At 42.9% G+C, this 27,140-nt stretch overlaps 1 protein-coding gene across 1 annotated transcript; it reads right to left on the reverse strand.

Moving 5' to 3' along the window:
- Positions 1-1,048: 1,048 nt before the first annotated feature.
- paqr3a (progestin and adipoQ receptor family member IIIa) lies at positions 1,049-14,389 on the reverse strand. The gene is made up of 7 exons (XM_085367555.1): positions 14,247-14,389; positions 13,197-13,428; positions 12,295-12,457; positions 11,279-11,434; positions 2,057-2,254; positions 1,393-1,483; positions 1,049-1,227 (listed from the first exon to the last, which is right to left on the reverse strand). The coding sequence occupies exons 1-7, from the start codon at positions 14,305-14,307 to the stop codon at positions 1,085-1,087; spliced, it is 1,044 nt and encodes a 347-aa protein (XP_085223681.1). The 5' UTR covers positions 14,308-14,389; the 3' UTR covers positions 1,049-1,084.
- Positions 14,390-27,140: the final 12,751 nt, after the last annotated feature.

The following is a 27,140-nucleotide window of genomic DNA, read 5'->3' on the forward strand; positions in this document are numbered from 1 at the left end:
TTTCCAGGCAGAAAAACTAACATTACCAACCCGTTCCTTCAGTGCTGTCTGCGGTTTACACACAAACATTAAGTCCTCAAGGAGTTTATAAAGGTGACAGTCTGAGTGATTTCAGGTGAGCTGTCAGTCCGACGCAGAGGTCCGTATTGTTTCTTATTAGCTTGAAGTACTCAAACGTCACGTCACACGCTGGATTTATTCCTCCTCCCTCATCACAGAGACTCACAGGTTAGAGAGTCCATCTGTGAGGAAACTGATGGACCGAGACCAGAACAGAGTCTCTGCAGACGACCTGAGGAGGAAACAACACGTCAGCTGTGAACAGAGCCAATTAAAAGCATCAAAAATCACCTGTGTTACCTGAAAAGGTTCAGTTTCATTTTATTGGTTTTAGACATATTCTAACAGGCTTCGATGTGAGGTTTTGACAAAACAGACAGAAGACACTTCATATACAGTAGTGTTCATGCTTAGATTCTTATTTTCTGTAACTGGAATGACCTCATGTCCTGACAGAGCAGCTGCTCCTCATCTTCCACCTGCTGATTCTTTGATTCCTTTAAGCCTTTTAACCCCCAAACATCTGCTTAAATATTAAAGATTTTCTTTTTTCTGATTTATTTAAATTGAGCCACAGTCTGCATCTGAGTGAACTCCCAACTCTCTGCAGTCGGCAAAGTTTTCTCAGCAGTCTGTTAAACAGCTCCTCTGTAATCAAAGCATCGTTGAGCGGATCAGAAACTGAAGCTTACACAGCCGTCATCATTAAGGTCATTTTAGTCATAAAGCTCTGGCTGTGACCACAGACGCTCCACTAGACTACCACTTGCAGTCGAACCCTTGTGGTTATGAGGGGCAGCCAATCAGAATAAAGTCAGTTTAAAGGCAGAGGAGGAAAAACAGCTGAGGGGCTACACCAAAGCCCAGAATTACTTTGAACTGTGAGTCATGCAAAGCTCCTCTAGTGGAGTCCAGAAATAAAAACGATGGAGCTGAAACTGAGCAGAACAGGTCTCCTTTTAAAAAAGTCACACGGCTGCTTACGGTTCATCGGAGCTGCAGTCCTGGCGTGCTGAGCAGCGATCTAGGCGTGTTGGGGGGTGTTGGGGCACGGCTGACTGTGCCTGTACGCCATGATGAAGCCTGTTGATTGGTGCCACCAGTAAAACATGAGCACTAGCAGCAAGTGCCAAACCTGATGGCTGGAGCCCAGGTAGTTCAGCTGACCTGCAGAGACAGGAACACTCAGCTTGCTTCAGATTTTAATGAGATTCGGGCCCATTTTCAATGTTTCTCTCTGCAGTATTAGATTACTGTTATTTTCCAACTATGAGTGGACGAAAAAAACAACGAATCAAACAGGAAATGAAGAAATAAAAACAGTCATCTCACCTGGGAAGTACCGCTCAGGAACTTTGGAAACATAGAAAATGAGAGCCAGTGCTGCAATGAAGTACATCACCAGGACCCGAGGAACAAACGCCTGAAAGGAAGAAGAAACATTGATTCGACCAGCGTGTGGACAAAAATGGCCCACAGTTACAAAACGGCACGTGCAGGAAGAACTGCTGACTGACCTAACAGCACTGAAAAGCATTTAAAGCCAGCCAACAGATTGTGTTACTGCAGCAGCAGGAAAACACATTTAAAGTGGATCAATCAAGGAGGACCCTCAACAGCCGTTAAAACTGCAGTTCCTCTAATGGCCACTTGAGGCTTGCCCTGAAAGTCGGTCCCACAGACTCCTGAGTTAAAATGTTCATTTTCTAATAATCATCAGTTGATCTAAAGAGATTTTTCAGACTGAAGTACTTTTTTTTGTGCAAAGTAAAGCCGATCACTGTGCATTAAACATGGATTTCTTTTCTTCTTATGACCAGCAGGGGGCGACTGTGGTTGGCAAAAGAAATCAGACAGTCGTAAAGTCTACAGGAAAATTATTTCTCATTGCTTTCGGACCTCATTAAATTGCCAAAATCGCTAGTTTTAAGTCTGTTTAAAGAAAGGAATCACAGCAGTGAACATTGGTTACGGGGACCACACTGAGCACGCTCACCTGGACGAGTTCAGAGGAGAAACCTCCCGTGAGGCAGATCCAGTGGACGGTGGGGATGAGGCCGTACCCGGTCACCGAGCAGAAGATGATCGAGCGCAGCTGCTTCCACTGCTTGCTGAGATAATGAGGGTGGATCTGAGCGAAGAACACAGCCAGGATCATGGCGAGGACCGTCACCAGGTACACCTGCCGCCAGTACTGCACAGACAGGAAGACGAGAGTTCAGTCACACCAGCTACACAGTAAACTCCCTTCATGGCGGATTGAGCTTTCCCCCCCCCCCCAAGATGTCCTTCGCATGCTGGAGATATCCGATGGTCCCAAGACTTAAAAGAAACTGTAACTAAGGTTAAACCCGAACAAGTTCAAGTTCAGCGACATCACCTAGACAAAGAAACAAACTTGAGTCTTTAAAAACACCTTAGTCGGTTTCAGAAGCAGAAAAGAAAACCAGGCAGGCGATTTTTAAACTCGCAGGGAGCTGAAGCAAGCGAAACGTCCCTGGGCTGATGTGAGGGACCTGTTTGCAAACAGTTTCATTCGTTTGAAGATTATCTGTCTCATGGAGTCCTGAGGAAAGTTCTTCAGCTGCTGAAAGCTTCCTGCTGTTTGGTGATGAGCAGGACGAACACTGTGTGTTATTTTAGAGCTTTATTTACTATGACCGAACCACAAACGAGCTGAAGCTCACTGCAAACTCAGCTGATGCTTCCCTCAGCAGACCCTCTTACACGCGCAGCTTTCTCATCATTCAATCAGCTTTATTTAACGCTGATCTGCTATGCTTTTCTTCTTTCAGATTTGAAGGCCACAAAGAAGAACAGGTTACAGGCTGTGAAAGGGTGAAATCCTTGATGTTATCAAGCAGATCACTGGTAGCTGATACAGCTGAATTGGCAGTTATCACATCGCTTTTGGAGATTCTGAGGTTCAAAGTAGTAATAGTAGTGGTAATAGTTGTTATTTTAATTTAGTACAAATAAGGTTGAGACTCAAACTTTATGAGAAAAAAAAGGCAGTCCATTCATTCATCCTTCCTTGCTCTGCTGTTTATGGGTTGGGTCTGGGTTGTAGGAAGCTCATTTCTGCTGCTGTTTACAGGTACTCCCCACAGCTCATGGCTATAGGTGAGAGTAGGAACGTAGACTGAGTGGGAAACTCACCACAACACACTGCTACAGCATCCACACTGCTGCAAAAACACATCCGGTAATCTCCTATTCACTTGTTCCCTCACTCCTGAACCAAAGCTGGAGGGGGCACTCAAACAATCTCCTCAGAGATTTAGTTCCCAATGGGGGGAAAACCCTGAAATAATTTAGTGTACATGCAAAACTGAAACTGTCAATTTGGTCAAACTGACAACACAGCATGATAAAAATGAAACCACCTCATCGTGTTTCTGCAAAGTCAGAAATAAAGTTTCCTCAAACGTGGTGCACACAGCTTCTTTTTTCTGATGTCTGAACAACTATAGGACAATAACTCAGGGTTTATATATTACTGTACTGCAGTACAATTAAAAAAAAAATCAGTTAAAAGTCTCCCACTGTTTCATCTGCTGTTATCACAACTATAATGCTAATCTGTCTGCAGTTGGTATTTAAACTTCTATAAGTAAGTGTTTAAAGTCTGGGCAGCCTCGTCTCGGTCCCTTCTGTCCGTTTGTGTGGATGTAGGCCTTCGTCCAGTCACACGTCCTCATGTGACGAGTCCTGCTGAATTTCACAGTGAATAAATTTGCACCAGGAACAAGGCCCCGCTCTGCTTCAGCCAAATTTTTTTAAGCTCCTCTCCTCGCAGACTCCGTGTTCTCTCCTCCAAATCTGCATCTCTAAAACACTCTTGACGAGACAAGAGTTTGACTGGCTAAATATAAAAAATCTGTTTTTCTTTGGGGACTTGGCGTGCCACGGGAGAGGAGCCACCCAGAAGCAGAGCCCCAGTCTTGGCAAGGACGAGGGGGAGGGAGGTGGAGGAGGAGGAGGGGGACCTTCGCTTAGACGGCTCCCGGACTTGCGAACGTCATATGGTGGGGAACAGGAGTGACGGACCGCTCCGTGAACGCGGCCATCTGGTTTGGGCTGGAGCAGATTTCAGCTACGTTCTGGGGGCAAAATAACCCGGCGCTTCCAATATGCGGGGGAAAGCGAACAGTGAGGAGCACGGCCAACACTTCAGGAGTTCAAAAAAATAAAAATAAAATAGGACAGAAAAAAAAGGGACATGGTGGTGGTGGGCGGCTGGAATAAGGAACTGGCTTGTGTCATCAGAGGCTGTTTTCCAAACGGCGAGCGCGGCGAAGGTGTCGTGTTGCTTATTCACCGGGAACAATGAGTCAATCAGCACAGCCAGACTGCAGGGCCCACTTCAGCTTTATTCAATTACTGCTTCTCAGGCTGAGGATGTTGAGCTGAGAAGTCTCCGGGGAGGACTGTGCTTCGATGTTAAACCGATGCTCAGTGCACACACACGACTGCAGCGAGCAGTCTGAGGTGGGCTTCTGAGGTAGAGCTACTCGATCACATACGTGAAAACACCACTGTGGTTATTTCAGGTCAACTTTAAAACATCTTGAATTTAAGCTTCACCATAATTCAGTTCGCGTCAACCGTGTCCTCCCTTTCAGCGGTGTTGTACTGCCAGCTATTAGGATTATCATCAATTAATTTTATATTACCAGTGAGGGGGCGTAAGACAGTAGAAAACAATGCCAAAAATGTTTTTCCTCTTGTGTGCACTCGCACTACAATCAGCTGACTCAAGGAGGAGGTGGTCTGCACTCATTTCACTTATAATTACTTTGATTTTTATTGATGTAAAGGGCAGGAAAATGAGTCCAAACTACTACAGGTAACGCAACACAGGCCAAGCATCTGCACAGGCAGCACTAGCACATAAAGCTAGTGAAGTACCAGATTAATGCTAAATGCTGACCCCAGCAAAGCATCCAGAGCCTGATCTGCCTCAGGTAACAGGAGCAGGTACGAGCAATCAGTGTAGTTTCTGTAAAATCATTTAAGTCTTCTTTGACCTGGTTGCCCATCTTTGCGTTCATATTTAGGCACTAATGAAAGATCTTGTGTGTCCTTGTGAGGATAGGTAGTCGTTCATAATTGGTTATTGTGTGAATATGCACATCTGAAACATGTGGCAGAGTAATGTAACCAATTATTTTCTCCAGTGAGTAACAAAGTAACCTTTTGAAGAACAACTAAAGTGCAACCTAACAAAGCTTTCACAGCTTCACTCTCAGGGCCCATTTCCACCCCTGTGAATGGCAGCACACACCAAGAGTGACATCAGAGCTGCAGGAGTGCCTCTCCAACTGAGCCACACTTCTTTATTTTTGTAATGTGGTGTGACTGGTTCTCCTCCTAAACCAGCACTCATGCAGAGGTTTGGTGAGAGTGGCGATTGCAACGAGTCTCGTGGTGATGTCACCACTGACGTGCAACACAACCAATATGTCCATAAACAAGGCATCATTCTAACTTTCATGATCCTTCTGCCTTCTTACGGTCTTTCCAGCTTTCCCCAACACCTTACATGTCATGACCCGTGATGGCCTGGTGACCTCTCAGTTCCTCATCATAACTCTGAATATGATAAGAAAATAGGCAGAGGGACTAATTAGACCAGTGGCTCCCCAATGGTATGACCCGATCGACAGCCAAGTTTGCATCAGGGTTTTGTGTTACCCAAACATTACTGTAACTGCACGAAATGTCAGGAGAAACTACTGCAAAAGCTACCGGAGCTACAGCTTCAACTGGATCAGACAGACTTCATCTCAAGTGGATCGTGCAGTTGGGTGCATTTAATTAACTCCAACATGGTGCTAAACGCATTAAAGAGGCATTTAGGGACTGGGTATCTCTTCTGAGAGAAACGGTAAAAGAGCACAGGATGTGACCCAGACGGAGGAAGAATGTTTGACTGTGAGAAAGTTTCTGATAAGGAGATGGACTCGGAGCTGTCACCGACATTGTTCCAGATAATATAAAGCCTGTTTTCTGCAGACATGAATGCAGATGTGGTTTGTAAACTTCTGAATTCAGTCCGATCATCCAGGTATGTGAGCGGAAACATTTTTTTTTTTAACCCTACAAAAACACTTACACATCTATTTTATGCTGAACCAACATCACTTCTGCCTGGTAAAATAAAATACTAAAAAAAAATACATGTAATTATCATTTCTGAAGGCAAAACTATAAAAAGACTGGACAAAATGAAGGTTAGGCTTCCAGCAGCCTGACTCTTTCTTGAGACTGAAGAAGGCTCATGAGAGCAGCACATAAAAGGCTGAAGTGATGAGTACAAGGACACAGGATTTAAGACAGAGAAGCAGTCTGCCTGCTCTGCCTGTCCTCCGCCACTTTGAACTCGACTCACGAGGGTAAATAATAAGCAGTTTACAATACAAGCGAAGCACAGCATTGCTGAGTCACAGAGGACTGCAGGGCAGCTTCTCACATTTAGCACTTTTTAAAGGATTTAAACGGATTCAGCTCCAGAGGGCGACGTGGTGCTCAGCGTTAAGAGATAAGGATTCAGAGTGAATAATGTGGCGAGGATGTTTACCTCTGACCTTGCTTATGAATTTAAAGCAGATTAGTTTTTATGTCTTTGATCTTTTTTGCTTTTTGTTTGGAAAAATGTGCTGGCAGCAGTAAACTGTGACGCAGCATCTTTTGTAAAGTCGCATCAGAAAAGTCAGAGTAAAAGATAGTGCTGAGCCGAGTAAGTCTGGGTCACACGGAGACCTGTTTCTGGAAAGAGTGAGCTTAAATCCATCACAACAGCAAAACCTTGAGGGATGAGGAGATGGGCAACGTGCACGAGCTTTTTACTGCTCCAATGCAACAGGGTTAGAAAGGCAACAACAGCGTGGTTTTAGATAAAACCACAGCAGAGGAATAGCTTTGCATGAGCTAATGAATAACACTAGGCACTGAGTGCAAACTCAGGACATCTTACTCTTCCTATTTTGAAAGACCGCGTGTAGCCCACGATGTTTCTACCAGCATGAGGACGTTCAGCTTCGCATTTTCCTGATAGAGCTTCATCTCTGCAAGTTCAACAGTTTGTCTGCATAACAAAGAAATGCTAATATGGTAGTAAAAGTATTCAAACAGGAAGGTTTCTGGCCTTGGATGTTATGTGGCCATGGCAAAGATCTTCATCATTAGAAAGGAAAAAAACCCCGTTGTTGTATCCATTTCCTCTAGTTTACCTCTACTGCCCTCTGAATGTTAGATAGAAAGCACTTTAGTAGAAAAGGGCTAATAACAAGTGCTTGTGTGTGTGAAAGAGGCAAACTTGTATAAAGTGCTTTGAGTACTTGGAGTATGAAAATGCTATCTAAGAACCAGTCCGTGTACCATCCCTGGTTATGTAATCTGCAAGTTTAAACACGTGACTCTCGCATTGTTACGTCGCTTACTGCCAGTTTTATGTCTCGTCCAGTCCAGAAAAAACAAAAATCTACATACAGGCCCAGAACACTGGAACTCCAAATAACTGCCCTCAGAATAATCCACAGTCTCTGATCATATTTCAGTATCACTGTTCAGCGTGGATGACTAACAGCCTACGTAAAGCAATGTGCCAGAAACCTGGACGTTACTTTCTATCAACATGGAAACTTCAACCAGTATGTCAAAAGGCTAGTACAGTCTTGTTATGTGCAGATTACAAATACTTCCAAACAATGAACCTGTCTATAGTTTGGAGTCTGCAGATGGTACAAAACATAGCAACAAGGCTTCTCGACAACACTCGGCGCAGTGAATCAATCAGTGAATCTATTATCAAGATGGCGCCGAGTATGGCAGCCTTGTCGCGAGCTCCCCCAAGCAACAGCTTTTTTCTGTGTTTAATTTTACTTTTCCTTCATTTTTTCACGAGCAGCACTTGTCTCCTTGTGTACGACCGACAAACCTTACTGGACATAAAAGACGGTCTTTCTTATAACTTTCCGGAGTTCAAGTTTTGCAACACGGACGCTCCGTTTGCAGACCCCCCATTCATCTCACCTGAGACGCCTTTGTTCTCTGGCCCTGGAGGCCGCAAACGCCGACGCAGAGGGAGAAGATCTGGCGTTCTGGTTCGACTGAGACGGCGCACTTACAGACCACCGTTACCCAGTTTATTACTGGCTAATGTGCAGTCTCTGGAGAACAAGCTGTGCGAGCTTCGGGCACGGATCTCATTCCAGCGAGAGATGCGGGACTGCTGCGTGATCTGCCTCACAGAAACCTGGCTATCGGACAAGGTACCGGACTCCGCAATACAACTACCGGGGTTCTCCGTGCATCGCACGGACAGGTCACAGGATCTTACTGGGAAAAGCAGAGGCGGTGGTGTGTGTTTCATGATCAACAACAGCTGGTGTGATTATGCGAACGTGCACCCGGTCAAATCCTTCTGCTCACCGGACCTGGAGTACCTGATGATTAAGTGCCGGCCATTCTGGCTACCGAGGGAATTTACAGCAGTGATTATTACGGCTGTTTACATTCCCCCACAAGCCGACACTGACCGAGCACTCAGGGAACTGTACAGCGCGATCAGCAGCGAGGAAACCGCACACCCAGAGGCAGCGTTTATCACAGCCGGAGACTTTAATAAGGGAAACCTGAAGAAAGTCTCACCCAAACTCCACCAACACATCCTTTTCAACACACGTGGAAACCGGCTACTCGACCACTGCTACACCTCTTTCCGGGATGCGTACAAAGCCCTCCCCCGCGCCCCATTCGGCCAATCAGATCACCGCTCCATCCTGCTCCTGCCCGCCTACAGGCAGAAGCTGAAACAGGAAGCTCCAACCCGGAGGGCGGTGCACTGTTGGACGGACCAATCGGAGTCTGCGCTGCGGGACTGTTTTGATCACGCGGACTGGGAAATGTTTCACGTGGCTGCTAGGGACATTGATGAGTACACAGACTCAGTCTGCGGATTTATCAGGAAATGCGTGGAAGATGTCGTCCCATCCAGAACAGTTAAATCCTTCCCAAATCAAAAACCCTGGATTAACGGAGATGTTCGCGCGGCACGGAGCACCGCCTTTGCCTCCGCGAACACATCGGACTACAAACACGCACATTACCAACTCCGGAAGACGATCAAAGCAGCCAAACGTGAGTACAGGGACAGGGTGGAGCAACAGTTTGACAACCCTCGGAGTATGTGGCAGGGACTAAACACGATCACAGACTTTAGAGGGAAACCCAGCACACCGCAGACCACGGCCTCTCTGTGTGAGGATCTAAACGTATTCTACGCTAGATTCGACACAGCGAACACCATGAGACCGGACAGTGTGCGCACCGCGGATGACGTCAGTGCGCACACTGTGTCTGAGGAGGATGTGCGGAGGTGCTTCAGGAAGGTGAACGCACGCAAAGCTACTGGTCCGGACGGGATTCCCGGCCGCGTCCTCAAGTCATGCGCGGCTCAGCTGGCTGGAGTGTTCACGCACATCTTCAACCTTTCCCTCTCTCTGTCTGTAGTCCCAGCCTGCTTCAAAATGGCCACCATCGTCCCTGTACCCAAATCCTCCACCATCTCCTCATTGAACGACTGGCGACCTGTAGCCCTGACCCCCATCGTAAGCAAATGCTTCGAGAAGCTGGTCAGGGACTTCATCTGCTCTGCACTACCCGACTCACTGGACCCTCTACAGTTCGCATACCGCCACAACAGGTCCACTGATGATGCCATAGCCCTGACACTACATACTGCCCTGTCACACCTGGAGAAGAGAGACACGTATGTGAGAATGCTGTTTGTAGATTACAGCTCAGCATTCAATACCATCGTTCCCTCGAAGCTGGACAGGAAACTGCAGGATCTAGGACTGAGCAGCTCCCTCTGCAGCTGGATCCTTAGCTTCCTGTCTGACAGACGCCAAGTGGTCAGACTGGGCAGCATCACCTCATCCCCCGTCACACTGAACACTGGTGCTCCACAGGGGTGTGTACTGAGCCCTCTCCTGTACTCACTCTACACCTACGACTGCACGGCCACTAACAACTCCAACATCATTGTGAAGTTTGCGGACGACACTACAGTGGTGGGTCTTATCACCAACAGTGATGAGACGGCTTACAGGGAGGAGGTCAGCGCCCTGACCCACTGGTGTCAAGACAACCATCTCACCCTCAACGTCGCAAAGACAAAGGAGTTGATAGTGGACTTCCGGAGGTGCAGAGAAGTACACACCCCCATCACCATCAACGGCGCTGCTGTGGAGAGAGTGAGCAGCTTCCGGTTCCTTGGCGTACACCTGGCTGAGGATCTTACGTGGTCAGTACACATAAACAAAACAGTGAAGAAGGCGCAGCAGCGCCTCTTCTTTCTCAGGAGACTGAAAAGATTCGGCATGAGCCCCCGCATCCTCAGGACCTTCTATCACTGTGCCATTGAGAGCATCCTCACTGGATGCATCACCACCTGGTATGGCAACAGCACCGCCTACAACTGCAAAGCTCTCCAGCGAGTAGTGCGGTGCTCTGAACGGATAATTGGAGGTGAGCTTCCCTCCCTCCAAGACATCTACAGGAAGCGGTGCCTGAGGAAAGCGGGGAGGATCATCAAGGACTCCAGTCACCCCAGCCATAAACTGTTCAGACTACTTCCATCAGGAAGGAGGTTCTGCAGCATCCGGTCCCGTACCAGCAGACTGAGAGACAGCTTTTTCCATCAGGCCATCAGACTGCTGAACACGTCATAGACACCTCAGCTTCACTACTGGAACTTCAACATTATGCACTCCATACTGTACAGTAATGCCACTGTTTTGCACATGTCCCAACTCTGTATATTTTATATATTTTAAATATTCTACTTATTGTTTACTCTATTTAATTTGTAAAATATGTACACACACACACACACACACACACACACACACACACACACACACACACAAATATTTAGTATACACATCCAGAAATGCATATACTATTATATATTGTACATATATTTATTAGTTTCAGATGTAGCCATTCTTGTATTTTGCTTGTTTACATTATTGTATTTTGCACAACTCTGTTGCTTGTGAAGCTCGCACACAAGAATTTCACTCACATGTGCTGTACCAATGTACCTGCACATGTGATGTGACAATAAAAGTGATTTGATTTGAAATCGTCACTTTTAAACTCCGTCTAAGAGAGAGCAGTTTATATGAAAGGCTGCAGGTGAGCTTACGTTATTACAGTAGAAGGTGTAGAAGACTCCGGGGACGTAGCAGCCCAGGATGCCGATGGAAACACCGGCGTAATCCAGCGCCATCCAGCGGCGGCTGGTCTTCTCTGAGCGATGGCAGCAGAACAGGTGGTAACCCACCGAGCACAGCATACACAGCTGAGGACAGCAAAACACACAGTCGGGCATTGCAAAGAAGCTCGGCACAGAATGGATTTACGCTAGATTCAAATTTATTTAATAATGAAAATAACTTTATTTATAAAACACGTTTACGTCCACAGACCAAGAAGAAAAAGCAGAACACGAACTTCTAACAGAAAGCGGGACACTGAGGTCAAAACAAGACAGCTAAATACGTTTTGAGATGCAACAAAAACACAAACTGGCAATATAATTAATGAATACCAATAATGTCAAGCCCCAGACATATTTATTATATAAAATAAATTAATACTTGAATCTTAAATCTAACTGTTTAAAAGAAATAAAAGAACTTTTCCACACCAGGTTTGAGAGTAAGCAATAAACGTGGTGTTTTAATCACACTAGTGATTATGATGTTGAACATAATACTTGGTGTTATGACATGTAACCACATTGAAAAGGTAAAAAGTTCACATTGTGTCAAACTACAATCGCTATCCCGCCCGTCAGTAACTGCACTAACCCTGCTCTTTATTTTCTGAATCCACTGAAACAATGGAAAAAGCTCAACTCTGGGCTCACCCACTTGTACAGGCATGTCTGGATATTTTAAGGGCTACATTTATAGGTGATGATGAGTGTACAAAGTGATCCAACAGGTTCATTAACACCTGGAATAGCCAAATCTAGAGAGGCCTATATTTGCCTTCTTCAATACTCAAATATACTGAGATTTATTAGTGCATGAGCAGTGTAATTGCCAACTTCAATCTAACCACAGCTCAGGAGAACTGAAATATCTCTGATGAGTTTATTCTATATAAAAGCAATGTGAGATGATGTCTAAGCAGAAGACAATAGCAGCATTGTACCTGAAAGCAGAAGAGTCCAATGGAGTAGATGACATAATCCTCTCTGGAGGCGCCAACAGCCGGCAGCACCGAGGCCATGTTGTACACCCCAAGACAGAAGAAGAGGAGGAAGCCCAGGAGATGGCTCCAGATGTTCACCGTCTCATTGGACAGGATGAAGAGGCTGCAAAGGTCATTTACAAGCTTTAAAATAGTCACACAGTCAGTTCCCTCTAAAGAAAACCAGAGGTATGAACCAAAACTCTGAACAATTATACACCCCGACATAAATGTCTGACAAGCATCTATTACCTCCCAATCAATAAACAGTCTGGATTCACCGTTTCCATTAACCACTGAAACTAGAACTAGAGAGCAACACGAGTTGCCCAACTCCCTTAAAATCTTTATTGGCATTGACCCTACAACAAATGTCAGGAAGCAAAATCAATCAGCCTCTGCAGCGAGGCGTGGGAATCACAGAGTACCATTACAGCACGTTACACCAAGACACAATGACATCATCATACAGCAGCTCCACAACAATCAAATCTGTAATGTGACCTGTTCAGAATCTTTTTATCTTCCTTATAGTCGGCTTTAAATATTAATATAATGGAATGCATCATAGTTTCAACAGCTGACATAAAAAAGAGAAAAACACTGGCAGTCTGCATGTTTAACCTGCTTTCACTGAAGAAAGCTTCAAAAGCTGAATTGTGGAACACTTTCAAGGCTCATATCAACATGTGGGATAGGTTAAGTCTCCTCTTTTACTTGGCTCTTCTTCTAACTGTGATTCCTAGTGCGCAAGTAATTTTCTGAGGTGTTCAAAAAGTAGGCACTGCTTGACTTTAGTGGAGTGACTGTGTTGTGGTGTTGAAGATGAAAATTCTGATTTCAGGTTAAAGGGTCCTTCTCACCTTTTGATGCACAGCCTGGAGGGCAAGTATGCCCTATATCCATCTGTGATGTAGGGGTTCTCCCTCAGAAACGGGGGGATCTGCTCGTATGTGTACAGCCTGATACCTCTGGGCACCAGTACAGGCCAGTACTGATAACTTCCCAGCTCGATGTAGTGTGCAGTCTGAGAGCTCTTCTGTGGTTTCTGAGGCATGTCTGAGCCAGCAGGGTCTGGTTTAATCTGACCCGAACCTGAAACCAGCAAGTCAGATCAAGATCAGATTCAATAGAGGCAGAACTCTTTTAATAAAACATAGCATTAAGCGATATTTGTTTTGTTGTCCGGGCATCTGAGTTTGTAATTCGAGTGGAGAAGAAATCAAAGTGGTCTGTGTAGGAGCTGAACGAGTAAAGAAGACAGCAAAACATCAAGTGAAAGCTGATTCTCCTACATCTGTGTGGAGCTATTATCAGAAGCTATAATTACTTGCACCCACTGGCTTGTCTTCCATGTAATCTCATGTTACCGAAGCTAACTTTCCAGATTATCCGTTACGTTCTACCAAACTCCGTTCACTAATGTGGCGATTTTAGGTGCTTAAGTGCTAACAAACATTTATACAAATCACGGTCCAAGCTTAGATCCAAGCTCGCGACCATGTTCCAAATTATCAATAAAGTTTGTATATTTATACAAGATTCCATTTACAGTCAAATTCTGCCAATAAACTGTGTTGTAGCGTTAATTTTACAGCTAATGTAACACTGTAGAAGTCTGTGGCGAGCACGGTATCACCAAATACAAAATTAGATTTTTTTAAACACAGCGTACTTCCTTGATACATTCTTTACGAGCCGATTGTACCTGAAAAACCACCTGAACAAAACCAAAGGTAAAATTATGCTTTTGATGTAGAGTATGCCGTAGTTAACCAAGACGACGTTAAAATAGCGACATTTCCAAAGCGGTCTGGTAACTAGTGGCTAATTATAGCGTGGCTCTTATAGGGCTAAGCTAACAACAATGAGCTATAAAAAAGGGGGAAAGATATATTAACAAAAAAACTCACCTTTTAATTTGGCATATTTGCAGTTTGTGCCATTCTGGGGCTTATAATATGTACTACGCATTTGTAAACACGTGTTGATATTAACTTTAAAAAAACAAACAAACACAACGCGTAATATTTCTGAAGTTTTAGCTACAACATCTTCCGAATCACACAGACGTCATCACTAATGGACCCTTCCAACGTGGCCAACGTCTGCCTGAGTTAAAATAAATAAATAACGCAGTATTTACTATTATCGCTAATATCCTTAGAAGATTCTTTATTTAATAATTTAAATAACCTTTGTTTTTCTGCATTAATGAGCTCTCTCAAAATCCCATATGGGACTCTATTCACGTGAAAGCTTCATTTCATGAGTAATAATAGTTCTTACCGTAAATATAAACGGCTTTGTTTTCGGTTTGGGTTTTAGGAATCGTGTCTAGCACCCTTAATGGATTTTACCTGGTTCAACTGATCCCGGAGATGCACCGTGCCACCCATAATTACTCAGGGACGCCAGTCTCTGATGATGATTCAATCCTAAACCGCAATAAACACGTATTGGAGAATTATTTGTCTCACTAATCAGTTTCATTTATGTTGATGGTGATTGCTGATGGATAGTATTACATGACATTCAGATATTTAATCACCTCAGATTTCATTGTTATGATAAAGAAAATATTCACAATATGGTTATCTTTGAAATTTTAAAACAGTGGGGAAAAATCAGTTTACTGAAACAAAGAGAAATATTTTTAAACGTAAGAATATATTCAGAGCAACAACCTAAATTAATAAGAAGAACATTTTTTAAATATTCAAATGCACATTGTGTGGTTTTTCATATTTACTTTACTCAGAAGAAAAATGGGACATCATATGAGGGGAGATGCAGCAAAAAGTCCCAGCAAAACTCAAACCAAACAGACTGAGATCACTCTTATTTTAACCCTTTAATAAACCAGACTGCAATCTGTGCTTAATGAAGTACATTTTGAGAGGTACTGCAAGGAGTTCAACTTGACCCAGGCCATCTTTACAGCTGCAGAATTCATAGAGTTCAGTTTCTTTGAGTACCTTGTCTTTGTCTTTATACCATTTCTGTCCGGCCACCCTGGAACCATGCAAAGAACCTGTAAATGCTGAAAGTCTCCTCAAGAACTGGACTTCAGGTCCAGAATCGCTGGGCTCCTATGAAGCTGTAGCCCACAAATGTAAATTTCATGAGGCAAACATTTCCTTGTTACAATTTTGATAGAAGTGATTTAAACAACAGACTTCTACAACAATAGAGTTCCATTTTTAGATTTTTTTTCTTTTTTTTGCAATTTTTCTGTTGTGTTAAACTACACTTCAAACATCCAGTTATCATTTGGAAACAATCATTATTGAGTAAATTATTATAAGTAATTATTTAACTCCATACACTTTTATGTCCTAGCAGCCCGTCTCTGGGATTAAAAGGAATTAATAAACTTATGTTAACCTTTATTTATGCAGGTAGTTCCACTGAGAGCCAATGTCTCGTTTGAGAGACTTGCTCATAAAGATAAAACTTTTAAAGGGACCTTTTACTAGTTTTACCCATGCAGTATTTTTTTTTTTTGTTAAATGGAGCACAACTTGGCCTGAGTGTGCAGCCAAACAATGTCTTCTGTCTGAATCTACAGGCTTCTGCAAGGTCACATGACTGCTAACAGTGATGCCGGAGCACGCAGGTGGAGCACGTGTTAAATGTTGTTCAGTGCATCTCAGTCTCCTCGCTGTCCTCCCGCTTCACTGCGAGACCGTGTTACATCCTCCTGTCGCTAACTGTCATCGGGAATCCTCATCAGAGCCGGCGCTCTCTGCAGACCTCTCAGGTGTGAGAGATGTTGGAGGTTTCCCTCAGGAATGAAGTCACACTCATTCCTCCCTCTGCTGTTTACACCCCCTCTTTAATTGCTTCATTCTCAAGTGGAAGTGTGTTCTTCATTATCACTTCTAATACACCTCTCAGCACATCCACTCTGGCAAAGTGTCAGCTGCCATGCCAAGTTAAGATAGTAACTCTGTGCATGCAAGGGCAAACAATAAGAATCTCCTGCTGCTGCTGCAGACGTTGCCTGAATTATTAATAAATTTTGCTGGCTTACAGTTGGCAGCGACTTCCTGCAAAAAGAAGTAGATAGGAAGAATTTAAACAAGAGAACTTACAGAGGAGGATGCACAAGATGCCTTTTACTTCTACTGTCTTTTATCTGCTGCAGAGCATTTAAACATGCTGACTTCAGTTGTGTTTGCTCTGTAGCAAATAATGAAAAGGCAAAGATAAATGGATTTTTAAGGCCATGAAATAATTTTACCAAAGTATCTGATAGTACAATACGAGAGAATTAGGGAATGGCCACTGGGAAGAAAAAAAAAAGTGGAGTTTACCTCAAAATTTTTACTTCTTGTCGGAAACAAGATAGAATTTCAAAATGAAACTAAGCATTCTGATGAGACTTAGAATTATGGACTTTCCCTCAAACTTCCCTCAGACGTCTGAGGCAAAAATCAGCATTCTGATGAGACAGTAAGAATTGTAAGAGGCAAAATTCCGACAAGAAAGTGAAAATTCTGAGATAAAGTCCAAACTTCTAGGAACCTAAGAATTTTAAGATGGAATTCAGAATTGTGAAGTAAAAGCTAGAAGTCTAAATTCTGACTCAGTCAATCTCAGGTTACTACGGAAGTGGCCCTAATCCTCTTCCATAGTAAACAGATCATAAATTAGAAAGGTTCATTTTTAAATAAATATTTCTGCTTTCTGCCTTCATTTTATATTTTTGCCAGAGTTACAGAGAATAAAAAAGTGATATATCTTTTGAAAAATGTAGTAAACCTGCATTCTGTCTACTAACGTCTGAGGGAAGACTCCTTTGGTTTAAAAAACATCGGACTGTATACAGGTCTACGGCGAAAAGATCCATCTGCTCACTTTGCCTGTGATCTCAGTAAACAATGAGTTTATGATCTCAGTTTCCAAGTTCAAGTGTTTTTAAATACGCCATAATGTTAATTCTGCAAACGACGTCTCATTAATCATAAAATACATGTAAAGCAGGCTGTGTTGTACAGTGTGGCTACTTTTTGATTAACAAGTAACAACCATGAGTGTGCAGTGTCCTCCGTTTCTCAGTTGCTCACTCAAACTTCAAAACCGGACAAACACAGCTGTGGCTATTTCCATCTTTTGCATATGGTGTGTAACATGCGACAAAGTGAAAAAGAAACGATTAAATCTGTGATACCAGCAAGCTGTCAGGAAGAAAGTCAGTAGAGAGACATTTAGTCCTGACCTGGAAAAATGCAGAGTGGAAAAATGCGACTGGACTTGTTTAAGTTTCTTGTAAACTCTCCTACAAGAGCCTTGTTTACTTATAAAACCAAATGAGAAGAGTTGCAGGCATTTGGTTTTCTAACCTCACAGACGAGTGAGGGGACAGAGGACTGGCAGACTGACAGATGTATTGGGGCTGCATTTGCTGTGATGCAGATGCTGCACCAGTCCATCGTGGTAAAAAGAGAGCTATGGAAAAGCCTCCTATGATACCCTCACCTATGATAACAGGCTTTGGGTAGTGACTGAAAAAATTAAATTATGGATACCAGTGATGGAAATGATCCTTCTCTGAAGGGTGGCTATAGCCTCTCCCTTAAAGAAGATCAGTTGTTCCAGAGGAGCTTGAGAGTAGAGCTGCTACTCCACATCGAAAGGAGCCAGTTGAGGTGATTTGAGGCTCCCGAGCGCCTCCTGGGTGAGGTGTTTCAGGCCTGTCCTACAGGGAGGACGGCCCGAGGTAGACCCACAACACGCTGGAGAGATTATGTCTCTCGGCTGGCCTGGGGACACCTCGTTATTTCCCCAGATAACCTTTGAGAAGTGGCTGGGAAGAATCGTTCAACATTCCTGCACTAACAAACAAAGTAAAGGCCACTCCTTTATCTTTATGCAGCAACAGATAAGTTACCTTAACTTAGAGTTGAGGTGGAGAATCAGAGCTCAGAGTTCATGATGGCTGAACTTCTCCACCTTAGCTTGCTGTGTCTATCGCAGAAGGAAAGTGTGCAGCAGATTTTCACAGTGTCTAAGTTCCCAGAAATTTGAGGGAACACACAGCTTCTCAGTCTATCTGCTCCGGTGCAATAAACAAAGTTTGTGAACTTGTTACAAAAACCGTGCCGTATTTGGTGCCACTTCCTGTAGTTCAAGCTGTAATCTGCTCCAAGAGTGTTAAGAAACAGTTGACCTAAGACTTAAAACTGTGTTTAATTAACACACACACACACACACACACACACACACACACACACACACACACACACACACACACACACACACACACTTTTTTAAAAAGTAATCAGTCTTCTTTGGTAGGGACTCATGAACTGGTTCCACTTGTAAAACAGCGAATCCATTACAGTCATTCGTTGCCTCCAACCTTATTAACTCCTTCTATTTATGTTGGCATATTTTTCTCACAGGCTTTCATTCACCAGCATCACATCCATGCCTTTTTCAGCTCTGTTTTTACATGTTTTTCTTACTTAAAGTTAATTCAACAGCTGAGCTGTAGAAACACTTATTCCACAAACAAATATCTTCCTCTATGACACCACTGAAAACACTGACCTGGTCCTCTTTTTCCAAACAATAATTTCTTCCTGTTGGTGCATTTGCATCACAAAAATAACGTGTTTGGGTTGTACCACATCCCTGCACCTGAGACAGTTGCCATCACATAGCAGAGTGAAGAAAATTGCTATCACTGATTTAGATGATATCACCCAAAACACGATTTATTAATGTGTTGCTGCGCAGTTTGATCCTGAGCTCAAGCACCACACTGAAATCAAGTTTCTGTCTTTTTTGTTTGTTTGCTTAGTTTGTTTAGTAATGATCTTGTGCAGAATTTAGCTTTCACCAGCAGGGGGCAGCATATTACCCATGGGTATTGCGATTGTCCCTTGACCTACTTTTATTAATTTTTTATCTATTTACTCTTTTTTGTGCTTAGATCTGAGAAATTGTTATATATATGGAACTATATGGAATCTTTGAACTTTGTTGGATTTCTTGACTTACCTACAGAGCTTTGAAATTTGCATACCTTATAAGTTAAGTGGGGTCTCCATATTAAGTTCTTCCTTTTGAGCTCGGGGTCTCACGGTCGGTTAAAGCTGGTTTCAGGGTGTGCTGCTGTTTACCTTTTAAATATCTCTTTGTAGATACCTCAGCTTCTCCAAGAAGTGTTTTGCAGTCATCACTGTATAAAAGAACGTGCTCATAAATGAACTTAACGTTGACTCATTGTCCCGCCTTGTTGTACAAAAACATATTATAGAAAAGTGCAGCCCCACCAAGCTTTATTTGATATCTGTTCAACACACCATAAAGGTTCAGGACATAAAGACATTATGGTTGATTTTTTTTTTTTTTACATCTTGTGTTTAAATTAATTTTGGCAGGTTTAAAACCTTAAACACAGGAATTTAAATTTAAAGTTGCTCTTAGCATGTTTAAGTAGCAGATTTCTACACTGTATGCCCTTCCTTACTCAGTCCCCAGACGGATTCTTATCTCCTCCCAGGATTTTTCACACATTAGGCAAACCAACGCACTATGGATCCACTAACACACAGGTACTACACAGTCATTTCCAATAACGACCGTTAAAGACCTGGGTATCCTCCTGGGACTTAGTCTCAGCTGAAACTACAGATAAAAATTGGCTTGGGTGAAGTACTGCTCTTTATTTGTCTCTTGCATCTGCACAATGTCCATCCAATTCACCTCCGCTTATCCTTTGCAGGATCACGGGGGGGCTGGAGCCTATGGAGCTGTCTTAGGGAGGGAGGCAGGGTACATCCTGGACAGGTCGCCAGTCCGTCACAGGGGTAACACACAGACACAGGCAACCATTCGCACTCACATTCACACCTATGGGCAATTTAGAGTTTTCCAATTAACCTATCCGCACTCACTGCATGTCTTTAGGACTGTGGGAGGAAGCCGGAGTACCCGGAGAGAAGGTTTCAAATTTAAATAATACTAATGTTCCAGGCAACGTTACCCACTGGAAGACACTCAATCATGACCAAATCCAGTGTTGCCATTATGTGAAACGTGTTTAAGGAATGCAGTAGAGTTTGGATGAGAACTCGGACCACAAGTGAATAAAAAAATCTGAACTACACAGAAAAACGAATGGCTCATCTGAAAAACACCTAAAAGATTTGTTCCTTTGGGACAGCACTATTTCACGGACGACTCCTCCTCTTCTCCTTCATCACCACCTTCTTTCTGACTCCTCACTGATTCACTGTGACAATCTGTTGTCCCGCACCCCCCCAACGTCTTTGTCTTTGATTTCTGCCCTCCATTTTTCTGTCAGTCTTAACGTGGAGAAATGTGCCTCGATGTAATTGTTCACTTAGGCGGCGTGCAATGGAACATGAAATTAAAGTGCTCCTATTTATACTCTGAATGTTTCTTATAAAAGCAGCAGATGATTTGTGTATGGGCTCTTTTATTAGTGTCAAAATATCACATTTGTAATGATTATCGCGCAGATCCTGCAAGCGTTTCGTGTTATGGCCGACGTGGGCTATTTTCTTTCATAAAGTGCTAACAGTGTGCGCTCCCTAAAATGAAATGTGCTATAAAATGGCACTGCATTACATCTTAATTGCGCCTGGCTACACTGCCTTGGCAAGTGAAAGTCTCTCCTTTTCCAAACAAGGCGCAGTTAGACAGGTTTAAATAGAGACAGACAGGCCCCCGGGCTACCAATGTCCTTTGGGATTGTCATGGTCATCAATGAAACGCGAGGCTACAGTGGAGCACTGCTGTCTGACTGTTGCACTGCATTTAATAGCAGATGTTGCATTATTCTTCTTCTCGCTGATGGTAAACCCTTCAGTTAAATTGACTATCAGTTACTGCACAGAGTAGAAATTAACACTGACACTGTTTTCCCACCACCTTCGTGTTTTTGCTTCCTCGGGCAGCTCTCTATCAAGTCTCCTTTGTGCATCTCACCTTCTACCGTTTTTTCTCCCGCGTGCCTCTGGGTTGCAAACATTCTTAATAAAACCCTCAAATCTAGAGGCTACAGTCTTAATTTTCCTCTCAAACCCCGGACACAAAGCTCACAGGCATCACAGGCATCACAGGCTTCGGCCCGCCAAATGTTAGCCCGCCTGCCATGCCAAGACTAGACAGGCCCTTTGCAAAGCTAACACGGCCTTGCGGCGGCTTGTGCTCGTCAGCGGCCGGCTGGTCTCATTGGCTTTATTTATAGTCGGCGCCACAAGACATCTGCTGGAGACGAGACTCTGTCCTCTGTGTCCACACAGCACTGCACAGAGGGAGCTTGTCAACGTTTTTTTCAAAGGCAAAGTGTTTGCGAGGACCCGGTCAGAGGAGGGGAGAGGCGGCCGCGGCCTCCTCTAATAGGATGGGTGTCCCCTCCGATTGCTTTCTCTGTGGCTCTGATTAACGAGACCGGAAGACAGAGGGAGGCTTCACAGTTTGTCGTGTCTCGTGTGTTAGCCGATGTTTACTCGATCTGAGAGCTGTTGTTTGTTTGGTGTCTTCAGTCTGGTCGTTGCTTGCCACTATTTTGGGACACTGACACTTGGATGCAGCTCGGCAGTCGTGTGATGCGGCCTCGCCTTTTCCTCATCTCCCATCCTCCTCCTCTTCCTCCCCCCCTCAGTGTCACACAGAGTTTCTTTTCCTCTCCCATTCTTCACATCGAGGACGTCGGGATCTCTCAGTCTGACCGTGCTTCAGGCCTTGACACAAAGCACCGGGGACAGCTCTTTGCTCTTCCCACAAAGTGGAGGGGGGTGAACTCAGACTGCCACAAAGGAGAGGAGTGTGAAAATAATCAGCTTGTGTGCTCCTGTATCGACCTTACAAAGGGAGGAACCTGCAGAGGAAACGATGTCAAAAATACCAATTTACATTAAGTTAAAAAACCAAAAACAAACCTTAAACGTAATAATAACGTGATTTCTTGTAGGGAATCCCTCAGCCTACACTGCTGCCAGGACAGCTATGTGTCTTTTTGATGTGGACGGATCAATAACGTCGCCATGTGGGAGGTGAAAAACGAGGAATTGTTCATCCTTAAAGCAAAGGTAAGCTCTACACAGTTAGGTTAAACTACCACACGTAAATCTTAAGTGTTGTTGACTTGGACATTTACAGTGTAGGGCCAGAAAAGGGAAAGGACCGCAGTAGTGTTTTACACGCCAGGTGGGCGTGTCCCAGTAGCTGTCGCTGTGAAGGGTGTGGATTGACGTTCGCTTTTAGCTTAGAGCAATTTATGCAGTTACTCAGTTATATTAAGTGATATTTAAAAAAAGACTTTCACTGACTTAAAAGTTATATGAATACCAAACATTTATAAATCACATTTAGAATAAAATACACATTATTTAAGTCAATAACTTAAAACTAATATTTTATTTTCAAGGTAAGCATCACAAAGTTCAAATGCAAATCTAAAAACACAACTTTTTAGCTCTTATTCGGAAGACATCATCAAGTCCACAGATGTCGAGCTCAGAGTAACAGTTCCAGAGTCTGGGTGAAAGTTGTGAGTAAAGGTAACACTTTTGTAATCTTTAGTGAAGTTTGGTCTGTACTCCACTGTGTTTAAATAACACTCAAACATAGCTAAACTTCACGTGTTCAGCCAGCTAAAGACAGACATCGTGTTAGCGTTTCAGTCCTCGGTTTAAGAAACACTAACTCTTTTTTAACAGTGTTGAACTTGTACAGTTGTAGTATGGCGATACTACGAAGGTTTAGCCACTATAACTTATCACTGATGTAGTTAAACAACTGCTTAGTGGCCCCTGGGGTGGATGAGATTCTGGGTGTCGTGGGGATGTCGTGGTTGACACGTTCCTGGACCGATGTGTGGAGGTCTGGGATGGTGCCCCTGGATCGGCAGACTGGAGCGATGGTTTAAGGAGGAACAATGCGAATGTCGTCCTGGTTGTGGAACACTGGAAAAGCTCTTCACCCCCTCGAGGATTATTCGAGGGTACGTGGGACTAAACACGACTAAAGGTGTGGAGCTCGTCCATTTGTTTTGATGTGGATAACTGAGCCAGTTCAGGTGGTTTGGGCATCTGGTCAGGCTGCCTCCTGGACACCATATAGGTGATATATTCTGGGCATGTCCGCCTGGGAGGAGGCCTCCCGACAGATGCAGGACTCGTTGAAAGAGATTACATCTCTTGGCGGACTTGGAAATGACTTGGTGTCCCACCGGAGAGGCTGGAAGGTGAGGGAAGTCTGGACTGCTGTCCCGATGACTTGCACCAGGAGAAGCGGTGGAATAGATTGATGGATGTTTACAGAATAAAGAGAATAAAAAACTATATTTCTGAATGCCTGATCTGTTGTTTCCTCTTTCAGTTGAGCTGTGACAACAAGTGTAAATTAGCTGCAGGGCTTATCCTGAAATATTTGCAGTGACGTCCCACAAAATGTTCATGTTGATTCATTTTTTTAATGTTCACATAAATTATCAAATAAGAAACTGGAAAAATTTAAAACGATCCGCTATTAGGCATGAAATATCACACAAAAACAAACAGCTTATGCACTTTTTGCTTGGAGGCCATATGTAGAGCCGTACATCACAAACTGAAAGAAGAAAAATAAATGTTGCATCGACAAATGTTCCAGCACTAATGTCTGAATATATCCTCATAGCATCTGGGCCACTGAGCTCTTTCTGGGAATGAAATGGCTTTGTTGCTTAGTCTCCTTGTACTTTTTTTTTTTTTTGGAAAGTTTCATCTGTATAACAATATTGAAAGGCATTAGTCTTAATCTCCGGCTTGCTTTTACGTTTTTTTTTTTCAGTCTTAGAAGATACATCTGGTTCTTTGACTTGTAATTCCTGCCGGGATTCCAAAGAAACGCAAAAACAATTTTTTTACATCAGTGCAAGGATTAAGGAGGAGGGCAGGGTGGCTGTGTTAGGACACTTAGCTGCTGCTGGGGATGAGATTAATGCCCAACTTCTGTAATGTGTTGCACTTTTTTATGCAGCTGGACAAAAGTTGCCGTAATCCTTAATGGATCAGCATCGGTAAGCCCATCCTCATCACGCTGACAACCTGTTTAAGCTTTTTCCCACAAAGACTCTGTGTTCAGCATACTCTCTTATTTTATTTTCAGAACAATGCTAAAATAAGCCCTTTATTATCAAACGGAGTGAAGAGTGCAGCTACATATGCGCTGTCAGTTATCCTCTTTCTGCAGCGCTACAAGAGCCAAAGATTGGTTTTCCCGAGTTTTCCAAAGAAGATTTAGTTTTAAAACAACGTAGCTGTGTATTTTTCTTAAACCCAAAAAGCTTTTCATGATTGTTACATGTACTCATCAGATCATCAGCAGGCTTTTGCATGTTTGTTATTCTTCCTGTCGTGACGCCTGTTTTATGTCACAGAAATTAAAAATGTTAAAAAGTATTTCTTAAAAACAAAAAACAATACTTTGGTCTAATTAGATTGTTATAAATGAGTCCAGATTAGAAGACAGGTGAAATCTCAGGTGGAGGTGTGGATATACTGTCAGCTAATGAAATGTCCACACTGGCTCAGAAGGGGATTAGAAAAAAAATCATCAATCAAGCACATTTTTGTTGGCCAAAATATGAAATTCACCTTTTCTATCACATTGAATAATTTTTAAGAGTCCAGAGCAAAATTTCAAGCAATACTTTTAAAAGACTTTTAATGAAAACTTCATCATGTCCAGTCTGATTTCAAATGAAGATGTTTACGCTCAAAATTTACATTTTTTAAAAAATCTATGATTTATCTGAGGAAAAATCTCTTGGCTTTCAGACAATGCTGGAAAAAAAATGATAAACCTGTTGTTTCATTAATTTGGAGTTGTTTCGTTAACATGTTCAAAGACATTTTTTTGTGGGGGGCAAATTTAAAAAAGCATCTTCGTCACCACATGCAGCACGCTCGGGTGCCATCACGTGACCTACAATCTGTATTGTGCATTGGTACTGAACTGTTAAATCAAGAGCGAAAGCACAAAAGCTTCTATTTCATTACCCTTAACAAATATACACGTACGAGTCAAAAGGGTGGCGCCGACTACAGGTTAAAGTGTGAATAAAAATGTTGCACATCATGACGTGCCTCCTCAGACTGACCATCTTTCTATTCGAGCCTCTGTGGAAAGTGTATGTAGGCAGTCATGAGTGAATATTAAACAATTTACACATTTTTAGGACAGCTTATCAAAAAAACACAAGTTAAAGTCATAATTTGTGCAGTTATTTGCTGAATCCTTTACAAATTATCTATTATTGCTGAAAGAAAAAAGCTGATATTCTCTTTTAAGAAACAGCCCTACAAGGGTAAAGTGTCGCATTTTTTATCAGCTAAACACACACGAGAAAGTGTAGCAGTGACTTTGTAATACTTCTTATTTATTCCTGTTCTGTTGAAAAGAAAATTAAATGTGATATTTCCAAACATATGAATACAAATTTACTGTGATGAATAAACCGAGGCTATTGTCATTAAATATATCAAATCGTGTGCGTTCATTCCTCTAGAAATCATCTCGCACTCACTATACTGAAGCTTTACTAAAACAGGTGCTCTCTGTATATTAACTCCTGATTCTTTTTTTTTATTTTGTTGTAAAAAAATTTATAAATAAAAATAGCTGTGTGGTTTGACAGACAGCCATCAGGCTGCAGTGCAGTTTGCATCCTGCGGAGGTCACTCTGCACCTGCTGTGGACTTGAGCGCAGCAGAAGGCCACCCACCGAACACGAGCTGCCTCCAGATAAAACATTAAAACTGATGAATCTGATCCGTCTGCCAGCGAGGAGGAGACGCTTACTGTACAGTATGTGTCCACGCAGGATGTACTGATAAACATGATCATCATTAGAAGTCATTTATCAACAGAATTCTGCTCATTGGGTTCATTTCTTCACCTCCACAGATATACACGATATCATTTAAAACAGATTAAAATGAAAAACAAATGTGTTGTGAGCACAGAGATGTAATTTAATCTACTTTTTAAACAAATTAATACACTATTATTTATTATTTAAAGGTTTTCAGTTTCGGTGAAAGGGTTAACTGAAAAATAAAAACAAATGCATGCAAAAATTAAATGACAATGTGTCTTATTTTCTTTTTGCATCATCAGCACTGAGCACCTACGTTTTAAAGTAGTAATAAAAGCAGTTTTCTCCTTTTCTTTAAACTTTTTATCATCATTTTTATATTTTCTGCCCTTATTTTTGCTTTAATCTAACAGTGTGCCACTCTGCTTTGTGCTTTTGACTTATTCTAATAAAATAACACCGCAAGCGCACAAACACCGTCTATCTCAGCAAAATAAATGTCTGAATGGGCCGCTCGGTGACTCACGTGTCGTGAATCGCAGACTGAACCCAGTTGTTGTTACTTGCTGTTTCACTGTGTGGCTACAACAAAAGACTCACAGCTGCAGACCAATGAATCAGACACGAAACTGCACGCTGTAAACGACGCCTCCGTTTCTCCTTACGGCCTGCAGGTGGCGCTCTGGTATCTCTGTCTGGGTTCGCCATAGAGACATCAACTCCCTGCATCACCTTAAGTATATGAGACCCCCAAAACTGGCTCCTGGATCGAGCCGGTAATAAATAAGACACCAATTGGGGTCTGTTTCAACTGGAATAATTTATTAAAAGTTAGTGCATTAGAGCAGAGCAATAATTGAAGTTATGATGAAGGAAATGGAAGATTGGGACTCGTAGACGACAAGTAGTGGACGGACAGACGCACAAGCAGACTAATCTCATTTGATAAATAATTCGCAGT

Source organism: Diplotaxodon limnothrissa, linkage group LG12 (genome assembly GCF_057381915.1).
Source record: "Diplotaxodon limnothrissa isolate DT_005_m linkage group LG12, D_limnothrissa_male_GT1.1, whole genome shotgun sequence".
Taxonomy (NCBI): domain Eukaryota; kingdom Metazoa; phylum Chordata; class Actinopteri; order Cichliformes; family Cichlidae; genus Diplotaxodon; species Diplotaxodon limnothrissa.